Source organism: Perca flavescens, chromosome 22, assembly GCF_004354835.1.
Source record: "Perca flavescens isolate YP-PL-M2 chromosome 22, PFLA_1.0, whole genome shotgun sequence".
Classification (NCBI taxonomy): Eukaryota; Metazoa; Chordata; class Actinopteri; order Perciformes; family Percidae; genus Perca; species Perca flavescens.
This window is the reverse complement of record NC_041352.1, coordinates 12603310-12620647: the sequence shown is the minus strand read 5'-3', so window position 1 is coordinate 12620647 and position 17338 is coordinate 12603310. Positions and strand designations below refer to the sequence as shown.

The 17338-nt window shown below is 39.0% G+C and overlaps 1 protein-coding gene across 2 annotated transcripts; it reads left to right on the top strand.

The window, feature by feature from the left end:
- Positions 1 to 1605: 1605 nt before the first annotated feature.
- Positions 1606 to 15266, top strand: shrprbck1r (sharpin and rbck1 related). 2 transcript variants are annotated; one of them, XR_003691525.1, is made up of 15 exons: positions 1606 to 2300; positions 3735 to 3909; positions 4617 to 4685; positions 5042 to 5183; positions 5321 to 5411; positions 5605 to 5926; positions 6496 to 6587; positions 6761 to 6931; positions 8847 to 9007; positions 9179 to 9290; positions 9725 to 9904; positions 10774 to 10872; positions 13181 to 13324; positions 13587 to 13755; positions 13894 to 14139. XR_003691525.1 is itself a non-coding variant. In XM_028569551.1 (14 exons), the coding sequence occupies exons 1-14, from the start codon at positions 2025 to 2027 to the stop codon at positions 13665 to 13667; spliced, it is 2115 nt and encodes a 704-aa protein (XP_028425352.1). In that variant the 5' UTR covers positions 1606 to 2024; the 3' UTR covers positions 13668 to 15266. The 2 variants fall into 2 exon arrangements, 1 of the variants encoding a protein (XP_028425352.1); XM_028569551.1 differs by having other exon boundaries at positions 13587 to 15266.
- The last annotated feature ends 2072 nt before the right edge of the window (positions 15267 to 17338 follow it).

Sequence of the window (17338 nt, the reverse complement as noted above, 5' to 3'; positions counted from 1 at the left end):
TGACATCACGGTCTCATCAGCACCTGATTGAATGGCTTCATCTCGCCTGTGTTATCTGTGTTTTTGTGAATGTAGGGAAAAGGACCACCGGTCGACTCACAGTATGAGGTGTCTGGCACTTTCACGTCATTACACTTTGTGAATAACATTTCCGAGGGATCCTGACCTATGTATCCATATGAGCAACTGAGAAAAGATATTCCATTTATAGAATTCATTCATAAAAACTATAATGATTAACAAGGATCTTTCCATGATATTGTTGGACATGAGGATTCTGAGGAATGCAGTATTGATTGAGAAAACCCTGCTTGCCGAATGATTAACAGCTTGAACCGGCCAAGCTTTGTGGTCTAAATCATTCCCCTTACGTGCTACAGTATATTTTGTTCATTGCCTTGTAATTCATGACCCACAGAGTGTGTGGGCCGGGACATTCATTGACCATGTTTGGTTGACCCTCTTTCTGAAAAAGACTTCAATTGGGAAGAAGTCAGTTCCTGTTGGTCTATGATTGGACGCCTGAATAGAATGTCAAATGATCTGCTTGTGAAAAGACCTACGCTATGTTAAAGATTGTTAATGATGATAGAATTACCCTAATATATCGTAGGTTTGTATCACAGATAACTTTGTGAAAACTGAAACCGTGTGTGAGACCTTGTAATCCAAAATGAAAGTAATATTTTACCTTGCACATAGGTCCTGTAAAAATAGTGCATTAAGCTGCTGTTGTGAAGAAGGACATGTTTGTTGTTAGTGGTAAATAACCTTATCGGGCATGTTATCTTAATTAAATAACTGAACACAGCAAAGAAAGCATTCTGTTTTGTGATGGTTAAATATTGGTACTAGAGTTATACAAGTTAAAGTAAAAGTCTTGAGTCTCAAAATGTTACTTAGCAAATATTTTATCATTTTAGGTAAACATATATGCCTTAAGTATACTACTACTGGATTAAAATGACTAATGATTTTATTATGAAAAAGAAAGGGGAGGACATATAATATTTTATATGGGATGATTTGCTGCCCCTTTGTGGTAAAATATGTGCACACACGTGTAGAATACCAAATAGCTTCTACTGCACGGCATTGATAACACATGGCATACTTGTCTAAAATAAAAATAAGAATTGTCAAAACAAAAAGTCTGCCATCCGTCATACTATTCGAAATGATCGAACATTCAACAATAAAAGACACTGACTGAAGTCACATTCACTTGGGTCAAATGGGCATTCTGGGTAATGATAGAGCAGACAAACTAGCCGAACGAGCTATTAAAAAAAAGAAAACATAGACATATAAATCAGAGGGGAAAGGCATTGTAGGCTATAGAAGAAAATCAATAAAGCGTGGCAACAACACTGACACCAGGAGATAAGGGGAAGACATTACATTCTAAATAGAGTGGGGGTATTGCTGCTCATACTCTGTCAGCTTGCCGAGGAGAACCGAATACTGTAGGAGTTAACTGCCTCCGGTAGATGGCAGTAATGTACCACTAAGGATGCCAGCTGCCCTTTAATCTAAAAAAAGGAGGAGAACAAGACAACCTTCATGAATATTATAACAGATACGTCAGCCTACAAGCAACGCATGCGCATACAAAGTATAAGCATACGGATCAACAACATACTCAGCGTTACCAGTGTCAAACTATTGTCAGTTAGCTTGATGTTAGAAAGGTATCAGATAACCAGAAGAATACGGTTAGTGCTTCGCAGCAAAAACACAAACACTGCCTGAAACGATGCTATAGCAAAGCGGAAGAAGAGAGAAGTGAAACCTCTAGCCGGAGCAGCTGGGTAACGTTACACTTTTTGGAAGTCTCCCGAAACATTTGACAGACTCTACCGTGCGTGCTTCCTGTTGTTAGTGTTGCTATTAAAATACCCAGCGACGAGGTACAATGTAAGAAATATCGTGAAAGGATACTCAAACCAAGGACAGGTAACAACAGGAAGTAAACAAACCACCGGACTCCGTGAGTCTGTTTTCTACATGAGTCTGTTGGCAGAATGTCGCTGAGTTCAGGCGGTTGGACTCACAGCCCTGGCTACCCACCGGACCAGTCCGCCGCCCTCCCCAGTCACTATGGGGCCTCGCAGTCACAACTTGGCTGCCAAACCGTCCTTATGTCGGTTCGGGTGTCGGTATGCCATTCTGGTATTCGGCCGCTGTGTCTTCCCGGAGCAGGTGATGAGTCAATCCGCCTGCAGCTCAGTATGGACCCGGGGAAATCCGGGGAATTCCGGCTGTCGCTCCAGGACAGCTGCGAGACTGGACGGAGTGTGGTGAGTTCACAGCAGCAAGGCGGCGGTAGTGTTGGGCTTGTTATGATACGTGTGTGGTGTGAGTGGCAATTACCCAATTTATTAAAAATATGTCCAGAGGAAGACTACATTATGCTAGATATGACTCCATACTTGGTGTGTGGAAATAAAGTGAAATAAAACTTAATTTCACCTAACTCACAGGGACCACCTAGGGCAGTGGTTTCCAAAGGCTACTCGCTTGTTACCACCAGGGCCAGATTATTGTGGTAATTTGTTTCAGCACGTTTATTTAGGAATATGCAACATGTTAGCATAATAACAACTGAAACATTAATGGTATTCATTTCCTTCTACTAGTCAGGGCCTCAAGACAGGATAAACATGTTTTGGTACAATTTATCAAAGTAGCATGCAATAAACTCAAAATCATTGCCAGACTACTGTGAATCTGGAACCTTTGGTCCCTGTGAATGTCAGGGACCATGGAGCAACTTTGCCCAGTTGGTAATTCAGCACTGCTTGGACCCCAGTAATACCAGTGTTACGGGTTGTAAATGACCATATTTTCTACAGGCCTGAAGAGGTAAACCTTTCCAGTATTACACAGATAAAACAGAAGATACTATACACTGTACACTGTGTTGTAGCATACCTGTTTTTTCTTCCTTATCCTATTAATCATCTATAGAGACCCCTCAGATTTAGCTTTTGATGCCTTAGGTTAGAAATCACTGGCAGAGAGGACAAGAGTTCAGCCCACTGTGTTAGCAAGCAGCCATCCCTTTGAGGAGTCTGAGAATGCTAGTGTACAGCTAAACCCTGGTGGTCTGACCAAAAGATGCAAAGAAAGTCTGACATCTACTGGTCTTTGAATATTGGTCGCTTCTTTAACTTACATACAGAGCCTGTATTTCTTGTCAGGAAAGTGTTATTATAGCTACACTCAGTCCCAATGTATAGGTACACCCAGCTACAATTGATGTAAGCAAGTTCTGCAATAGATCCTACAGTCGTGAAGTTAATAATTGTTGTTTTTGTTGAATTAGTTTTAGATAAAACTCTATGGTATGGTTTGGAGGCTGTCATTTGTAGTGCTGCTGAATTGCATCACATTACACTCAAAAGTGTTTCCAATATTTACTCTACTCTCATCACAAATTTGGTAGGAGAATATTAGAAACACCTCTCAGTATAATGAAGTCCAATTCAGCAGCTTGGGAATGTCCCATGTAAAGCCTTCATTGTTATTCATAAATTGCATTTTCCTACTTACATACCGTAACAGTGCACCTATAATATATTTAAGTTTACAGTATAATAGAATGTTAAAATTACGTTTCACCATACCAAGTGCACACATGCCATGACGCACATAGTTGGCCTATCGGCATAACGTAACCACTGATTCATTTATCCTTCCCTAATTTGTCCTACCTCTTCCTCTTTTTCCAGACCATCGCTGAATTTGATTTAAGGACGGTAAACTATGAGGTGAAGTCACCAAAGTGCCACGAGCTGAGTTTGGCAGCACCCCCACATGACCGCATCAGCTTCAACTTCCGCTGTGAGCAGGAGGCCCGGGAGTGGGCTACAGTGGTGATGTCCTCATTAAGGGAAGCACAAAGAGGTCAGTCACCCTTCTTGCTAAATACTTAATGTTCTTTAAGATAACAGCCACAGCAAGGTGGGAAAATGTATTTGATACCTTGTAACAGGATCCCATGAGCCTTTTTAAACCCACAGTACAATGTTCTAGGAAACCCCTGTTGTCGTGATAAGGTGGAATTCATTTGCCCTTCAGTGAACTTAGTTAATGCGAATTGAGGTTGACGAATGAAGCTGCTTATTTATTTATTTATTTGAACAAAAGAGCTTTTCACTGCCTTGTTAACATCTCTACAGTCAATCTCAAACACTGAAACCAAACTTCATATTTTGACTTCAGAGGGAATTTAAGTGAATTGGTCTGTGCTTACTTACTTACATAATATGCCCTTGTTTACTAACTCAAATGCATATGAAAGCATCATAAAAAACATGATAAATAAGCATCCAAGATCAGAAGGAAATAGTCACCTTCTTATTTACTATGTTGCTGACTGTTCTACTAAAAAGTGTCCCTGTTAAGACAAATAGTGAATACGCGAATACACAAATATTTTCCTGTGTGGACGAACAGTTAAAGATTTCAGTCTGCTGTTACAGACAGAGAACAATTAGACATTAGGCGAGGTCTTTAGTAGAAAAAGTTGTCTGTTGGTTTCTCTCTTGTGTTTTCTATCCATTTGTTTATCTAAATGCTTCTTTCTGGTTTTCAACATTTCATATTGGCAGTAGCCCCTCAAGATGATGGTCCTCAGCTCCCGCAGGAGGGTCAGAACACCTTAGCTTTGCAACAGACAGGTGTGTATACTGAAAATCTTCCTTCCAGTATAAATTATTATCTTATCTTTTTCATTTTAGAAGTGATTTAACTAATTCAATGATTCCTTCACTCATTTTATTCATTCATTCATTTAATCATTTAAGCCCTCTAGTGGCTGTTTGGAGGTATGGCAACATCCTCTGCACACACTTGCCCATATGTTCACGTGTGTGTGTGTGTGTGTGTGTGTGTGTGTGTGTGTGTGTGTGTGTGTGTGTGTGTGTGTGTGTGTGTGTGTGTGTGTGTGTGTGTGTGTGTGTGTGTGTGTGTGTGTGTGTGTGTGTGTGTGTGTGTGTGTGTGTGTGTGTGTGTGTGTGTGTGTGTGTGTCTATAGAGGAAGCCTGCATACAGCTGACCCGAGCCATAGAAGCAGGTGACATGCAGTCTGCGTCTGTCTTTGCTGCCAAACTCGCCCGACAAAATGCCACGCTCAAGATTCGTCCCTCTGCCAGAGACTATGAAGACAGTGAAATCAAGTAGGTGCATTCATCATTATTAATAATGTTTTCAAAAACACGATTGATGGTCATTTTAAGATGTGATCGAAAGTAGATTATTCCACAGTTTACACAAATGATGTGGCTTTTGGATTGTGTCTTATTTTATCTAACAGCTTGGCGGTTGCAGTTGAGGATTGTTCTTCGTCCTGTTGTGTCACTGTGAAAGTCTACCCACATATGACTACCGCAGCACTGAAACAGCAGGTTAGTCTGAAGAAAGCTTCTCCTCTTCATTTGTGTCCTGAAAGAACTTTTCTCAAGGCAATTTTATTCATGTCGCCCAAAATTACAAATCACATTTTCCTTAAAGAATTGCTATCAGTTTATCTAAAACGTTCAAATTTCTATCTCATTATTTCTTTTTCTTCTATCCTTTTCTGGTTTTCTACCACCTCAGATGTTTCTTGAATATGGCTTTCACCCACGGGTGCAGCGCTGGGTGATTGGCCAGTGTCTGTGCGCCGACCAGCGCTCTCTGGCCTCATATGGGGTTCGTCAGGACAGTGACACAGCCTTCTTGTACCTGCTGTCAGCCCGTCATGCTCGCTTGACCCACCAAGTCCTCCAGCAGGACCAGGAGAGTGCCCTCCTCCTTAGTCCTCCATCTCTGTCTCTCCCCACTCCTCCCCTTCCTGCTACCTCTGCAAATGGCCCCTCATCTCTGGGCCGGAGGGCTTACACCACCCTGCCTCCTAGACTCCATACCAGCAGCAACACTGGTGAGTGAGGGCAAGAGCACATCAGTTTGTGACCAGTATCAGATCAAATTTGCTTTAACGTTTCAATTTCATTGAGCACGCATGAGACACCTGTTTATTTAGTACTTTAGACAGTTAATACACAATAAAGGGTTTATACACCTAGTGCCCAACAGATGGTAATACCAGTTTCCTGTTAACGTTATTGCCCAGGAAAAGTCTAAACTCACTGGTGTATTTATTAAAGTTTACAATAATGATCAGTCATAAACTCTTTTAGTAATAAGTAGAAGAAGAAGAAGAACTTATTTCTGACCTGCAGCTGTACAACATAAGCAATGCCACAAGAGTATAGCAGTGGACAGTAATGGAAAAAGTTAAATAGACCAATGTTTGTGCTTTATTTGTATGATTTAAATATCCTTAGCCTTGTAATAAACACTTGTATAAATGGAATATTCTGCATATGGATATATATCAAAGGGTACATACATTTGGGCACAAACTGTTCATAAACATAATGGGTGCACATATTATCACTGGTTGCTTATTAGCTACTTTTTTCTCCTTAAATGTTTCACGTGGCTCAGAGAGAGGAAACATCAGTGAGATCAGAGATCTCATCAACCTAGAGATGCCTCAACTCAATGAAGCACTAAGCCCCAACACAGCCTCCACCCAGGTAATAGATGGCAGTTATGGTGGTTTAATTAGAGTCGTGTTTCTTTATTCACACACTGTTCAAAATGGTCAATGTTTTGATAGAATATGTCATAGGAAAAATCATTGGATGAGATGTAGTGCTGTTTCTCACATGTTAAAACATACTCTATACCGCACTACTCTGTGCCTTAGGGTTGGTCGTGCCCTTCTTGCACTTACATTAACAAACCAACACGGCCGGGCTGTGAGATCTGCAGTACAAACCGCCCTGAGAACTACGTCATCCCGGGGGGATACCGACCTGATGCACTGGAACTCAGACGGATCCAGCAGGAGAAGGAGGCTATCAGACAGTACCAGCAGGTATGTAAAACTCACTCACACCTGTACCACTGAGCATACCACACACCCACAGTCTTACATATACAATCACTCACCTGTATGTATGAAGCGACAATTTCTTTTACCCATAAATACTCAGAGTAAAACCTTATTTTGGCATACCATTTGGTGACAATTACATAGAAGAGTTCAACAACAAGCCTTGGTCAAAGAGTGCAAGGCAGCACAAGGCTCCAAATTGGACACAATACTAATTAGTGTGAGGAAAGTATGAAATTGATACAAAGTTGACATTTTAATTCAAATTTGCAGGGCCTCTCAGGTTGACTCTCTTCTCTTCTGTCTCTGTTTTTTTGAAGGAGAAAGGGAGAAGAGAGGTGCTGAGGAGTGCTGAGGCTCAAAACAACTCACTCCTGTATAACCTGGACCAGGACTACTGAACACACACAGGCACACATACACTCCATGTTTATTTATGTTTCCTTTACACTTGTAGCATCATTTCTGTTGCACTCATCAGACACTCACTTTTAGATCACATAAGAAATCATCATGCACAAAGCTATGTCTACACATCTATGTGCTTGAATTGAAAGCATATGGTTCTGTTGTACCATGTTCATGAGATCCATCAGTAGAGAAACTGTATGAAAACAGTTGATTACACATTTTAGTAGCGTGCCAACTCTGTTCTGGTGAAAAATAGAACCTGACCAATACTGGACTTTAGAGGCCAATATTGACATTTGAGACTTTTAAAAAAAAATCTGGGAAAGATGATTTTTTTTAAATCACATAAACCCCTAATCAATGTGTGTGTATGTATGTATGTATGTATATATATATATATATATATAATATTTTTTGGCCCTGGGGCCTGTATCATGAAGCAAGCTCAACTTAGTCTGACTCTCTTGGGGTTACCTGGCTTCACTACTTTGTCCCTGTCAGAATCCAGTGAGCTGACTGGTCAGGAGTCAGGCTGTGTACAGGTTTTGATCTAATCCTCTAAAGTTAACCTGCGCCGGAGCAGGTTAGCCATGCAGCATAGGTTACCATGGTGATCTATCACCAGGGTTAAAAGTGAGCCAGCTTTGGGATGGTGGAAAACCTGAGTGAAGCCCAAAGTAGGGCTGGGCAATATATCGATTATTATATCGATATTGTGACATGAGACTAGATATTGTCTTAGATTTTGGATATTGTAATATCGTAATATGACACAAGTATTGTCTTTTCCTGGTTTTAAAGGCTGCATTACAGTAAAGTGATGTACTTTTCTGAACTTACCAGACTGTTCTAGCTGTTCTATTATTTTCCTTTTCCCCACTTAGACATTATGTCCACATTACTGATGATTATTTATCTAAAATCTAAGTGTGAAGATATTTTGTGAAAGCACCAATTGTCAACCTTAGAATGTTGCCGCAATATCGATATCAAGGTATTTGGTCAAGAATATCGTGATATCTGATTTTCTCCATATCGCCCAGCCCTAGCCCAAAGATATCGGACTATAACCCACTAATCTCGCTTCGTGGTAACCCTCGTGACAATATAGATTGGTCAAACTCTAGGTAAAAAGGTTATGAAAGACTTTTCCCTATATTGACAATCCAGCTGGATAATCACGATCACTGTTGACTTTCAGCATCAGGTGGATTTTTAATGAACTCCTAAATAGCAGAGATTGCCACTAAATTGAATGTATTAGCCTGATTGTTAATTTTGCACTGTTCATTGTATATACTCTGTGAAACAGATTCAAATAAATTGTTTACCGTGTGTGTGTATGAATGTCTGTACTGTGACTGTGTAAATCTAGCCAACAATACTTCAATTATATGCATTGCCAATCTTATTGTGCCCATATAATAAAAACTAAAGGGAAATAGTTTAAGGACTATAAGTTTAACCCTCCCAACAACACCACCAGGCAAGGGAAGAGGAGCGCAGGGAGAATTTTGCCCGGCTAGTGATGATGGATGGACAGGACCTGCTGCCTAACCCAGAGCCTGTGGACTGTAGGATCTGTTACGTGGACCTGCAGCCTAGAGAGGGGGTCCTGCTCAGGGAGTGTCTCCACTGCTTCTGCAGGTAAGATTCAGGAGGTGGGGGGGATATATATATATATACGTATATATAAAAAAACTGAATAGAAAGGGTTTTGAGAAAGAAGCAGGTTTGTAGCTCAGGAAGTGTTTTTTTTTTCACCCCGATATCCTTGTTTCTGTCTGAGTTTGCATGTTTGTGCGTGTGTCTGTCCAGAGAGTGCTTACGTTCAGTCATCATGCTGAGTGAGGAGCCAGAGGTGGCCTGTCCCTACAGAGATGACACATATTCCTGTTCCTGCTCCATGCAGGAGAGGGAGATCAGAGCTGTGAGTTACACACAACAAACACAGCTCTCCTACACAAGCATTAGCAGGCAGTATCGGCATCCTAAAGCATCAGAATATGTAAATCCATTTTACTGTAAATCATGTTTTTTTTTTTTTTCATCACTGTCAGTATCAGCCAAGAAGCCGGAGCTACTGCTCTGCTACTTATTTTTTCAGCCCAGACTTTGACCTTTCTCCCCAATGCGTGGACAGCCTTCAGCTGTTTCAGCCAATATGAAGCAACAGTTAGGCAACTTCCCCAGCTGCTAAATGTTAAACAATAAACTGTGGTCCAACCAGCTGCTCAAGACCGACAATGGTTTGAATGAAGCCTCAGTTTGAAGCGCAACTTTGCAACTCCGATTATGACCTGTTAGTAGTATTATTAGGGTTAACTAGTCCTCCACAATTCCCATCCCATTTCTCTTTTACAGTTGGTGCCAGCAGAGGAGTATGAGCGCTGGCTGCAAAGAGGCCTGTCAGTGGCAGAGTCTCGATGTGAGGGCAGCTACCACTGTGCCACCCCAGACTGTCCTGGCTGGTGTGTGTACGAGGACACAGTCAATGTCTTCCACTGCCCTGTCTGCAGGAAACACAACTGTCTGATTTGTAAGGTATGAAATATATAAGTACACACAAACAAGTAATACGGTATTGGGTATTTACTCCCATAGATTTTAGGAAATTGTCTTGGTGTACTTAAAGTGCTCATATTATGCTTTTTGGCTTTTCCCTTTACTTTATTGTGTTATATATCTTTTTTGTGTGAATTTGTGTAAAGTGAAAAAACCCAAAGTCCACCCCAAAGGGACTTACCATCATCCAGAGGAAACACTGTTCACAAACTGCTCCAAACAGCTCTATTGTAGTCGAGCCTTTACTTCTGTGACAAACGTGCGTCACTTTGTAACACATGTTATAATGCTCGCCTAGCTGCTAGCGTGGCACGCCCTCATACTCTGCTTCTGACTGGGTAGTAGTGTAGAAGTGAGATGCCTCACTCGGTAGCTAAAACAGAGAGCTCAACACACAGGGTGAAAAGAGGAGCTGCAGCAATGTGCAGTACAACAAAAATATGGTGTTTTTTGAAAATTTAACCGTGTAAACCTATTCTGATATAACCTCTAAATACAATTATGAACTTGAAAATGAGCATAATATGAGCACTCTAAATGAGATGTGCACTAAATTTACATATCAATAAACGCACAACCATGATACAAATGGGGTGAAAGATTGTAGCATGCACCAATCAGTTAGTCAGAGCCAATTGATAACAACAAATCCTTTGAAAGAAGCAAGTGACACTACACATTTGAGAGTAGTCACATGTTTTTAACGGCCCGTGTCTCGTCCCCTCAAGCTAACTGCTGTTCCAAGACAGCAGTGTTTCTGTCTTTATGAATCTGAGACTTTCACTGAGGTTAAATGCACATGAAAATGATCACATCTTTATATATTTCTATTTTTCTTCTCTCCTCAGTCTATCCATGAGGGAATGAACTGTAAGCAATACCAGGATGATCTTGCAGCCCGCGCTATAAATGACTCTGCTGCTAGAAGGACAACACATCTACTCAAGGCAAGCTGTGTAATACACTTGTGTATATGTGTACATACAGCTCATGAGTATAGGAACCCATGCTAATGTTTGGTTTGATTTGGTTTATTTCTGGATATAGAAAGACAACAAGGGGATCCAAGGGATAACATGTAAAAGCGAGAAACACTTTTTTCCAACATGGTCCCTGATGTAAGAGAACAGGACATACAATACATGCAAACCCATACAGTCCTACAATTAAAAAAATAAAACTACACATCAAAAAACCAGCTAAAACACCATGACCTACCAAACAATAAATTTCCCTGTCCCCAATCTAGATTTTATTTCCCCCTAATTATCTATTTTATTATCAAATACTTTGGGGCTACACCATTAATAATACTGTACATATGATTGAGTTTAAGTTGTTCAACTCTAAGCTTAACAGGCAGAAACTCAACCCTCTTAAACTCATTTCTTCCCACATGATACCTAGGAGGTTTAGACAGTATAAAACGGATCATATTATTTTGCATAATCTGCATCTTGTTTTTCATTTTCATTGTTAGGCCACTATACCATGCTGAGCATGCATAGTCAAAATGGCATTGAATGTGTGCTGAGACGAGGAGTTTTTTTTATTTTGGGGTCAAATTGTCTTGTATTATGGTATAAAAATTTCAATTTGCAGGCACTTTTATTCAGTAATTTCTCTGCAATGGAATATCCTGACAATGTTTGGTCCAATATAATACCTAGATAAATAACAGAATTCTTTGCTTCAATTTCATTTTCGTTACATATAACCTTTAATGCAGATGCCTTTTGTAACTTACGTTTGGTGCCAAATAGGATGCACTCAGATTTCCCTAAGTGGAATGACAGTCTGTTGTCGATCAGCCACTCTCTTACATTTTGCAGCTCACCACTAAGAGTGTCTTCAATTTGGGAGATGTCTTTTCCAGACACTAGTAGTGAGGAATCATCAGCATACAATAATAACTGACATTTGACTGCAGCTGGCATGTCATTTACATATATTAGGAATGACAAAGGGCCTAATATCGAGCCTTGGGGTACACCACAAGTTATATTCGTGGGTTAAGACAGGACTCCATCAAAATCACAAGTTTGATTTCTTTCTGATAAATATGATTTAAACCATTTTAAAGAAGCCTTCCCAAAACCCTTGCATTGTAATTTGGATTAAAGAATGGAGTTATCCACTGTGTCAAATGCTTTTTGTAAATCCAGTAACACCATGCCAGTATAGTTACCTTTTTCACTTTCTTGTCTGATGTAATCACAAAGATAAGTGAGGCATGTGTCAGTGGAGTAAGCAGATCTAAATCCAGATTGGTGGTCATATAACAGATTATTCTTGATCAAATGCCGCTCCACTTGATCAAAAACCATCATATCTGTCCTACTGTTCTTTTTGAATAAGGGGAGTACCCTGGCCCTTTTCATCTCAATTGGAACCTTACCTAGTTGTATGGACAAATTTATGATATGTGCAATAACCTCACCAATACCATCAGACTAAAAACAGGAATAAAAAAAAAATCATCTTTTGGAAATTTATCTTAATGCCTTAATTAAAAAAAAATGAGGATAAATCCAACCTTTAAGGACACCAATTTTCTTTGTGAATGAATAATGTATCGTAAATAAATAAATGTTCTTCCTTAAAATACATGGGGCATAAGTATAGACACACCTATGTTAAATTCCCATAGAAGCAGGCAGATTTTTATTGTAAAAGGCCAGTTATTTCATGGATCCAGAATACTAAGCATCCTGATAAAGTTCCCCTGGCCTTTGGAATTAAAATAGCCCCACATCATCACATACCCTTCACCATACCTAGAGATTGGCATGGTTTTATTTCAGTTAGCCTAATAGCTGGTTTGATTTGCATTGAGAGATGATTTTATGGAAAGTACCCCATGCCAATCTCTAGATTAATCTATAATTTAAAAATAAAAATCTGCCTGCATCTATGGGAATTTAACATAGGGGTGTCTATACTTATGCCCCCTGTATTTTAAGGAAGAACATTTATTTATTTACGATACATTATTCATTCACAAAGAAAATTGGTGTTCTCAAAGGTTGGATTTTTTTTTAAGATCAATTTCCGAAAGATGATTTTTTTTTTTTTTTTTGCATTCCTCTTTTTATTCAACTTTAGCAGGGGTTCTAATACTCATGAGCAGCACTGTATGCAGTGAAAGGGAAAGAGGGAAATCTAAGCTGTGTTACCCAGAGATGGATGGCCTTTGTGTCCCACGTGCTTACAGATCAAACAGAAGCTGAAACTCATTTTCTGTCTTACAAATAGACTCTTGTGCAGTCAGGGGAGGCAATGCACTGTCCCCAGTGTGGCATCATTGTCCAGAAGAGGGATGGATGTGATTGGCTACGCTGCACTGTCTGTCACACTGAGATCTGCTGGGTAACCAGAGGACCCCGCTGGGGACCTAGGGTAAGAAATCCTTACTTTCTTTCCTAAGGGCATATTTTATTTCCTAATGTAGCTAACTGATCTCTGACACCCTCAGGATTTGTAAACTGTGATTCTTTTGATGGACTATGGAATGGAAGTATAATTCATAAACCTTTTTTTTAATCTCTCAAAAGCCAAAATACAGCCAGGGCATGGTGGTTTAAAAAAAAAAAAAAAAAAAAAAAACTGATTTGCAAGGTAAGTCAAAGGTTTGATAACTCTTATTCTGATCCTTTCCAAGGGTCCTGGAGACACCAGTGGAGGATGTCGCTGCAATGTCAACAATCAGAAATGCCATCCCAAATGCCAAAACTGCCACTGAGAATCTCAAGAGTGGTCAGTTTGTAGAAGGGAATGAAAGAGTCAAACTGAAACAAACTATTCTCTGAAATAGAAAAAAGAGGATTAAGGTGAATAAAAAAGTATATTTAAGTCAAAACTCCAGGATTGTTACATACAATGCATCTTGCTTGTTATAACTGGAAAGACATTCTCAATTTTCTCTCAGCAAATCTCTAACCACTAACTTGTTTCCCTTGGCTTTTCAGTGCCATCAGAATAACATCAATTATATGTTTTAAATTGTACGGCGCTTAGCTCTGCCTCTCACAAACAGTTAAGATGCAGGCCGTGTGATTTGAAGTCAGCATTATAACAGTATAAATGAAGTTATCACATCTGACTGTAATGATGAGAAGTATGGTTACAAGTATGCAGGGAAAGAGTATTAACTTTACAATGATTGCACTGTACATCTAGCAATACAGGTGTGTTGTTTTCTGTTTCGGTAGTTACATACCAGGATGCATTAAATTAAACTGAAGTGGCCTTATTATTGTGCACAAAAGCTGTAGCAGGATATTTTATGATGACGCTTTTTGTGTTCTTTTTATATGCAATTTTTCTGCATCGAGATAGATCAAACAAGTGTATGGAGTTATTAGGGGTGCACGATTCAGAAAATGTCACGATTCGATTTGATATCAATTTTTAGGCTCAAGATTTGATTCAAAATTGATTTTCGATTCAAAAACGATTCTCGTTTAAAAAAAAACGATTCACAGTATGTAAATGTAGTTACTTTTCCCATGTGATTGCAGTAGACCTACAATAAAAAAACATTTTAAAAAATATGAATCGATTTTTTGGAATTCTATGAATCGACTTTGAATCGGTAGAGCTTGAATCGCGAAACAAATGTGAATCTTTTTTTTTTTTTTTGCACACCCCTAGGAGTTATACATGTTGTGTCCGTGTGAAAGCCTGACTGCATGTGCGCCTTTGTTACCAAAGAGGTCTGAAATGTGTCTTGAGTGTTAATCGGAGTCTCGTGTTGTTTGAGGCTGACTGAGTGGAACCAGGCTGTTTGCATTCTGTTAATCTCTCACAAGCTTCTGTATTTGACAAGCGGTGCAGAGGTCACTGAGGTACTGCTGACCAGCTGTGTGTTACATGATGATGACATCATCAATAAATAGCAGAGGGAATTGATTAATAGTCAGATGTTAGATGCAATACTTGAATACTTTCTGAGAAGGCACATGTGAATATATTTTGTCGATAAGCTCCTATTCCTGTTTAAATATGATATGGTGCATATGGTGATGTTAGCCAGCATAGGCTACTTAACAGCTTTTTTAATATGTGAAAGCTTTGTAACCATGGAAATAATGTTTTTAATTCATCTATGCGTGAATTTGTTATTCTAATACATTAATGGAACTCAACAACGTATCCTGTATCCCCTTTACAAGGATAAGAGCATGTAGGCTCACCTACTGCACTCTCTGTTACCCAGACTGCCCTCGACTACACTACTGTCCCGCACTGACAAGCCATTATTAGGTCTTCACTGTTACTTGTGTTAAAATATCAGCTCTGTGTTGCTGATTGTGCCTTAAATAAATACCCTTCAAACTCACAGACTTCTTTGCTCTTTATTTTATTTAGATACAACTATGTAGATATGTTAAGCCAACAAAACAAAAAAAGTTTTATCCATAAGAATTTGATTACTGGCAGTGTAGAGAAGGATTTTATTTTTATTTTTCCACCAGCCAAGATTGACTGGTCGAGGTGGCCTCGCAGAAACACACAGAAATGACTTTAGTTGTTCTCGGGTCTCTTTTTGCTGCTTCTTCTTTCTTCTGATTTTATCAAACTTAACTAGATTATTTTACTTCTGTGGTTCTGTACTTTTTGACTCTGAATTATCCTTTGATGTTCAGGTGACTAATGTGGTGAGGTCCAACTGTCACATTCAACCAAAATCGGGCCATTCCTTTCCTCCACAGATCTTGAAAAGGTCATCCATGCAACCCCAGACTTCTGACATTCTTTATTCTGGTACAAGCAGGCACAACACCCACCTGTGAGTTTTAGAATTGATTTCAAGACTTTACTGCTTGTTTTTAAAGCCTTAAAGCTCAGACTCCTGCCTATATCATAAACTAATTTATAAATGTGCTGCTGCTGCTGAATGTGATAGTGATGCAGTGATCACAACTTCAAATGCATTTAGGTGAATATTTCTGACTAACCCTAAAAAAAGAAAACCTATTTTGGAACAAGGGGCATCAGATTTTGTATTATTTATCATCATTGTGGGTTAGACAGCCCCCCTGTGTTATTTACATGTACTGCACACAAGTCTGTGGGTATTAATCATGTTCTGGTTTTTGGTGAGATGCAATTTTGGCACTGGTAGTACAGTCTTAAAAAGTTTTACCTCTAATATAAATATAGAAGAGTATGGCTGATATAATTCCTTTTATTGCCTATATATCTGTAGTAAAGATTTCAAAATTATAGACTCTTAACAGTTTTTAAAACGCACGTTTGCTTTTTTCATCATTCAGCAGTAAAATCAACCACTTTCGCATCATCTCTTCTGTCCTCTCTTTGTGTTAAAAGACTTTTGAAGAAATCCAAACTGATTTAGATTACGTTATTGATCTTAGAAATGGATAAGCGTAAAAAAAACACCAACCCAACAACACAATTTAACTTCTCAAATATGGCTGGGGGTTGCATTATAACATTATTTTGAAAAAAATAACTTCATTATGTTTTGTACTGTATGTATTTGTGCAAATACATTTCATGTAGAATATTGCTTGTTGAGTAAAAACCTTTTTATATTTCTAGTCAGAAGGTAATTAAAAAGACATATATTAAATTAAAATCTATATTGGCATATTTTAGATGCCTTTTTTATCTGTTCTATTATAAATAGAACATCATCCAGTTCACAACAAAAGCAATATGTTTTGTTTCCTCCGTATTACATATTCCCATATAATGAACATACCTTTGACAAACGTAGATTATAGATATTGTGTACGCAGTGTTGGGGAGTAGAGAACTGCATGTTTGCATTAGCTTGCTGGTAGATCATCTACATTCATATTTACAGAGTGATTCAAGCAGTTCAATAACTTTTTTTGTGTAGTTAACTACTGAAACTATAAGTGGTGTAATTGGTAGCGATGCTGCGTTGCTGTGTGGAAAGGAATCCGCCGACACTGTTTCTTGATTATAAAGGTTTATTTACATCGAAGAAATCAGCATCATTTGACAAGCCCTGCAGAGCTCGGAGAGGACCTGTTTTCCCAATTCTCCAGTGGTCCTGACTTTCTTTGTTTGAACATGGTATATATTCTATAATGTGTGTAACATAGATGGGGGAGGAAACAATACTTTGACCAATGGCTATCATCCTTTTGGAACCAAGCCAACAAGGGAATCCCTAATTCTTTCCAGATATTCCAGAGAAGTGTCCTGCGAATGTAGGCCAAAGTTCATACGAGTTTTTTTGTTACCAAAAACTTAAGACAAAGTTTATAAAAGGTCCGTTAGAAGTCCAGATACTACACTCACTATTGAAAAGTGTAAATGTTTAGAGTTCTCTAAATGTTTCCCTGTGGCTCAATGTGTTCATTGAAAGACTGTGCTCATTTATTGTGAAATGAGAGGACAACTTTATTCATTGTC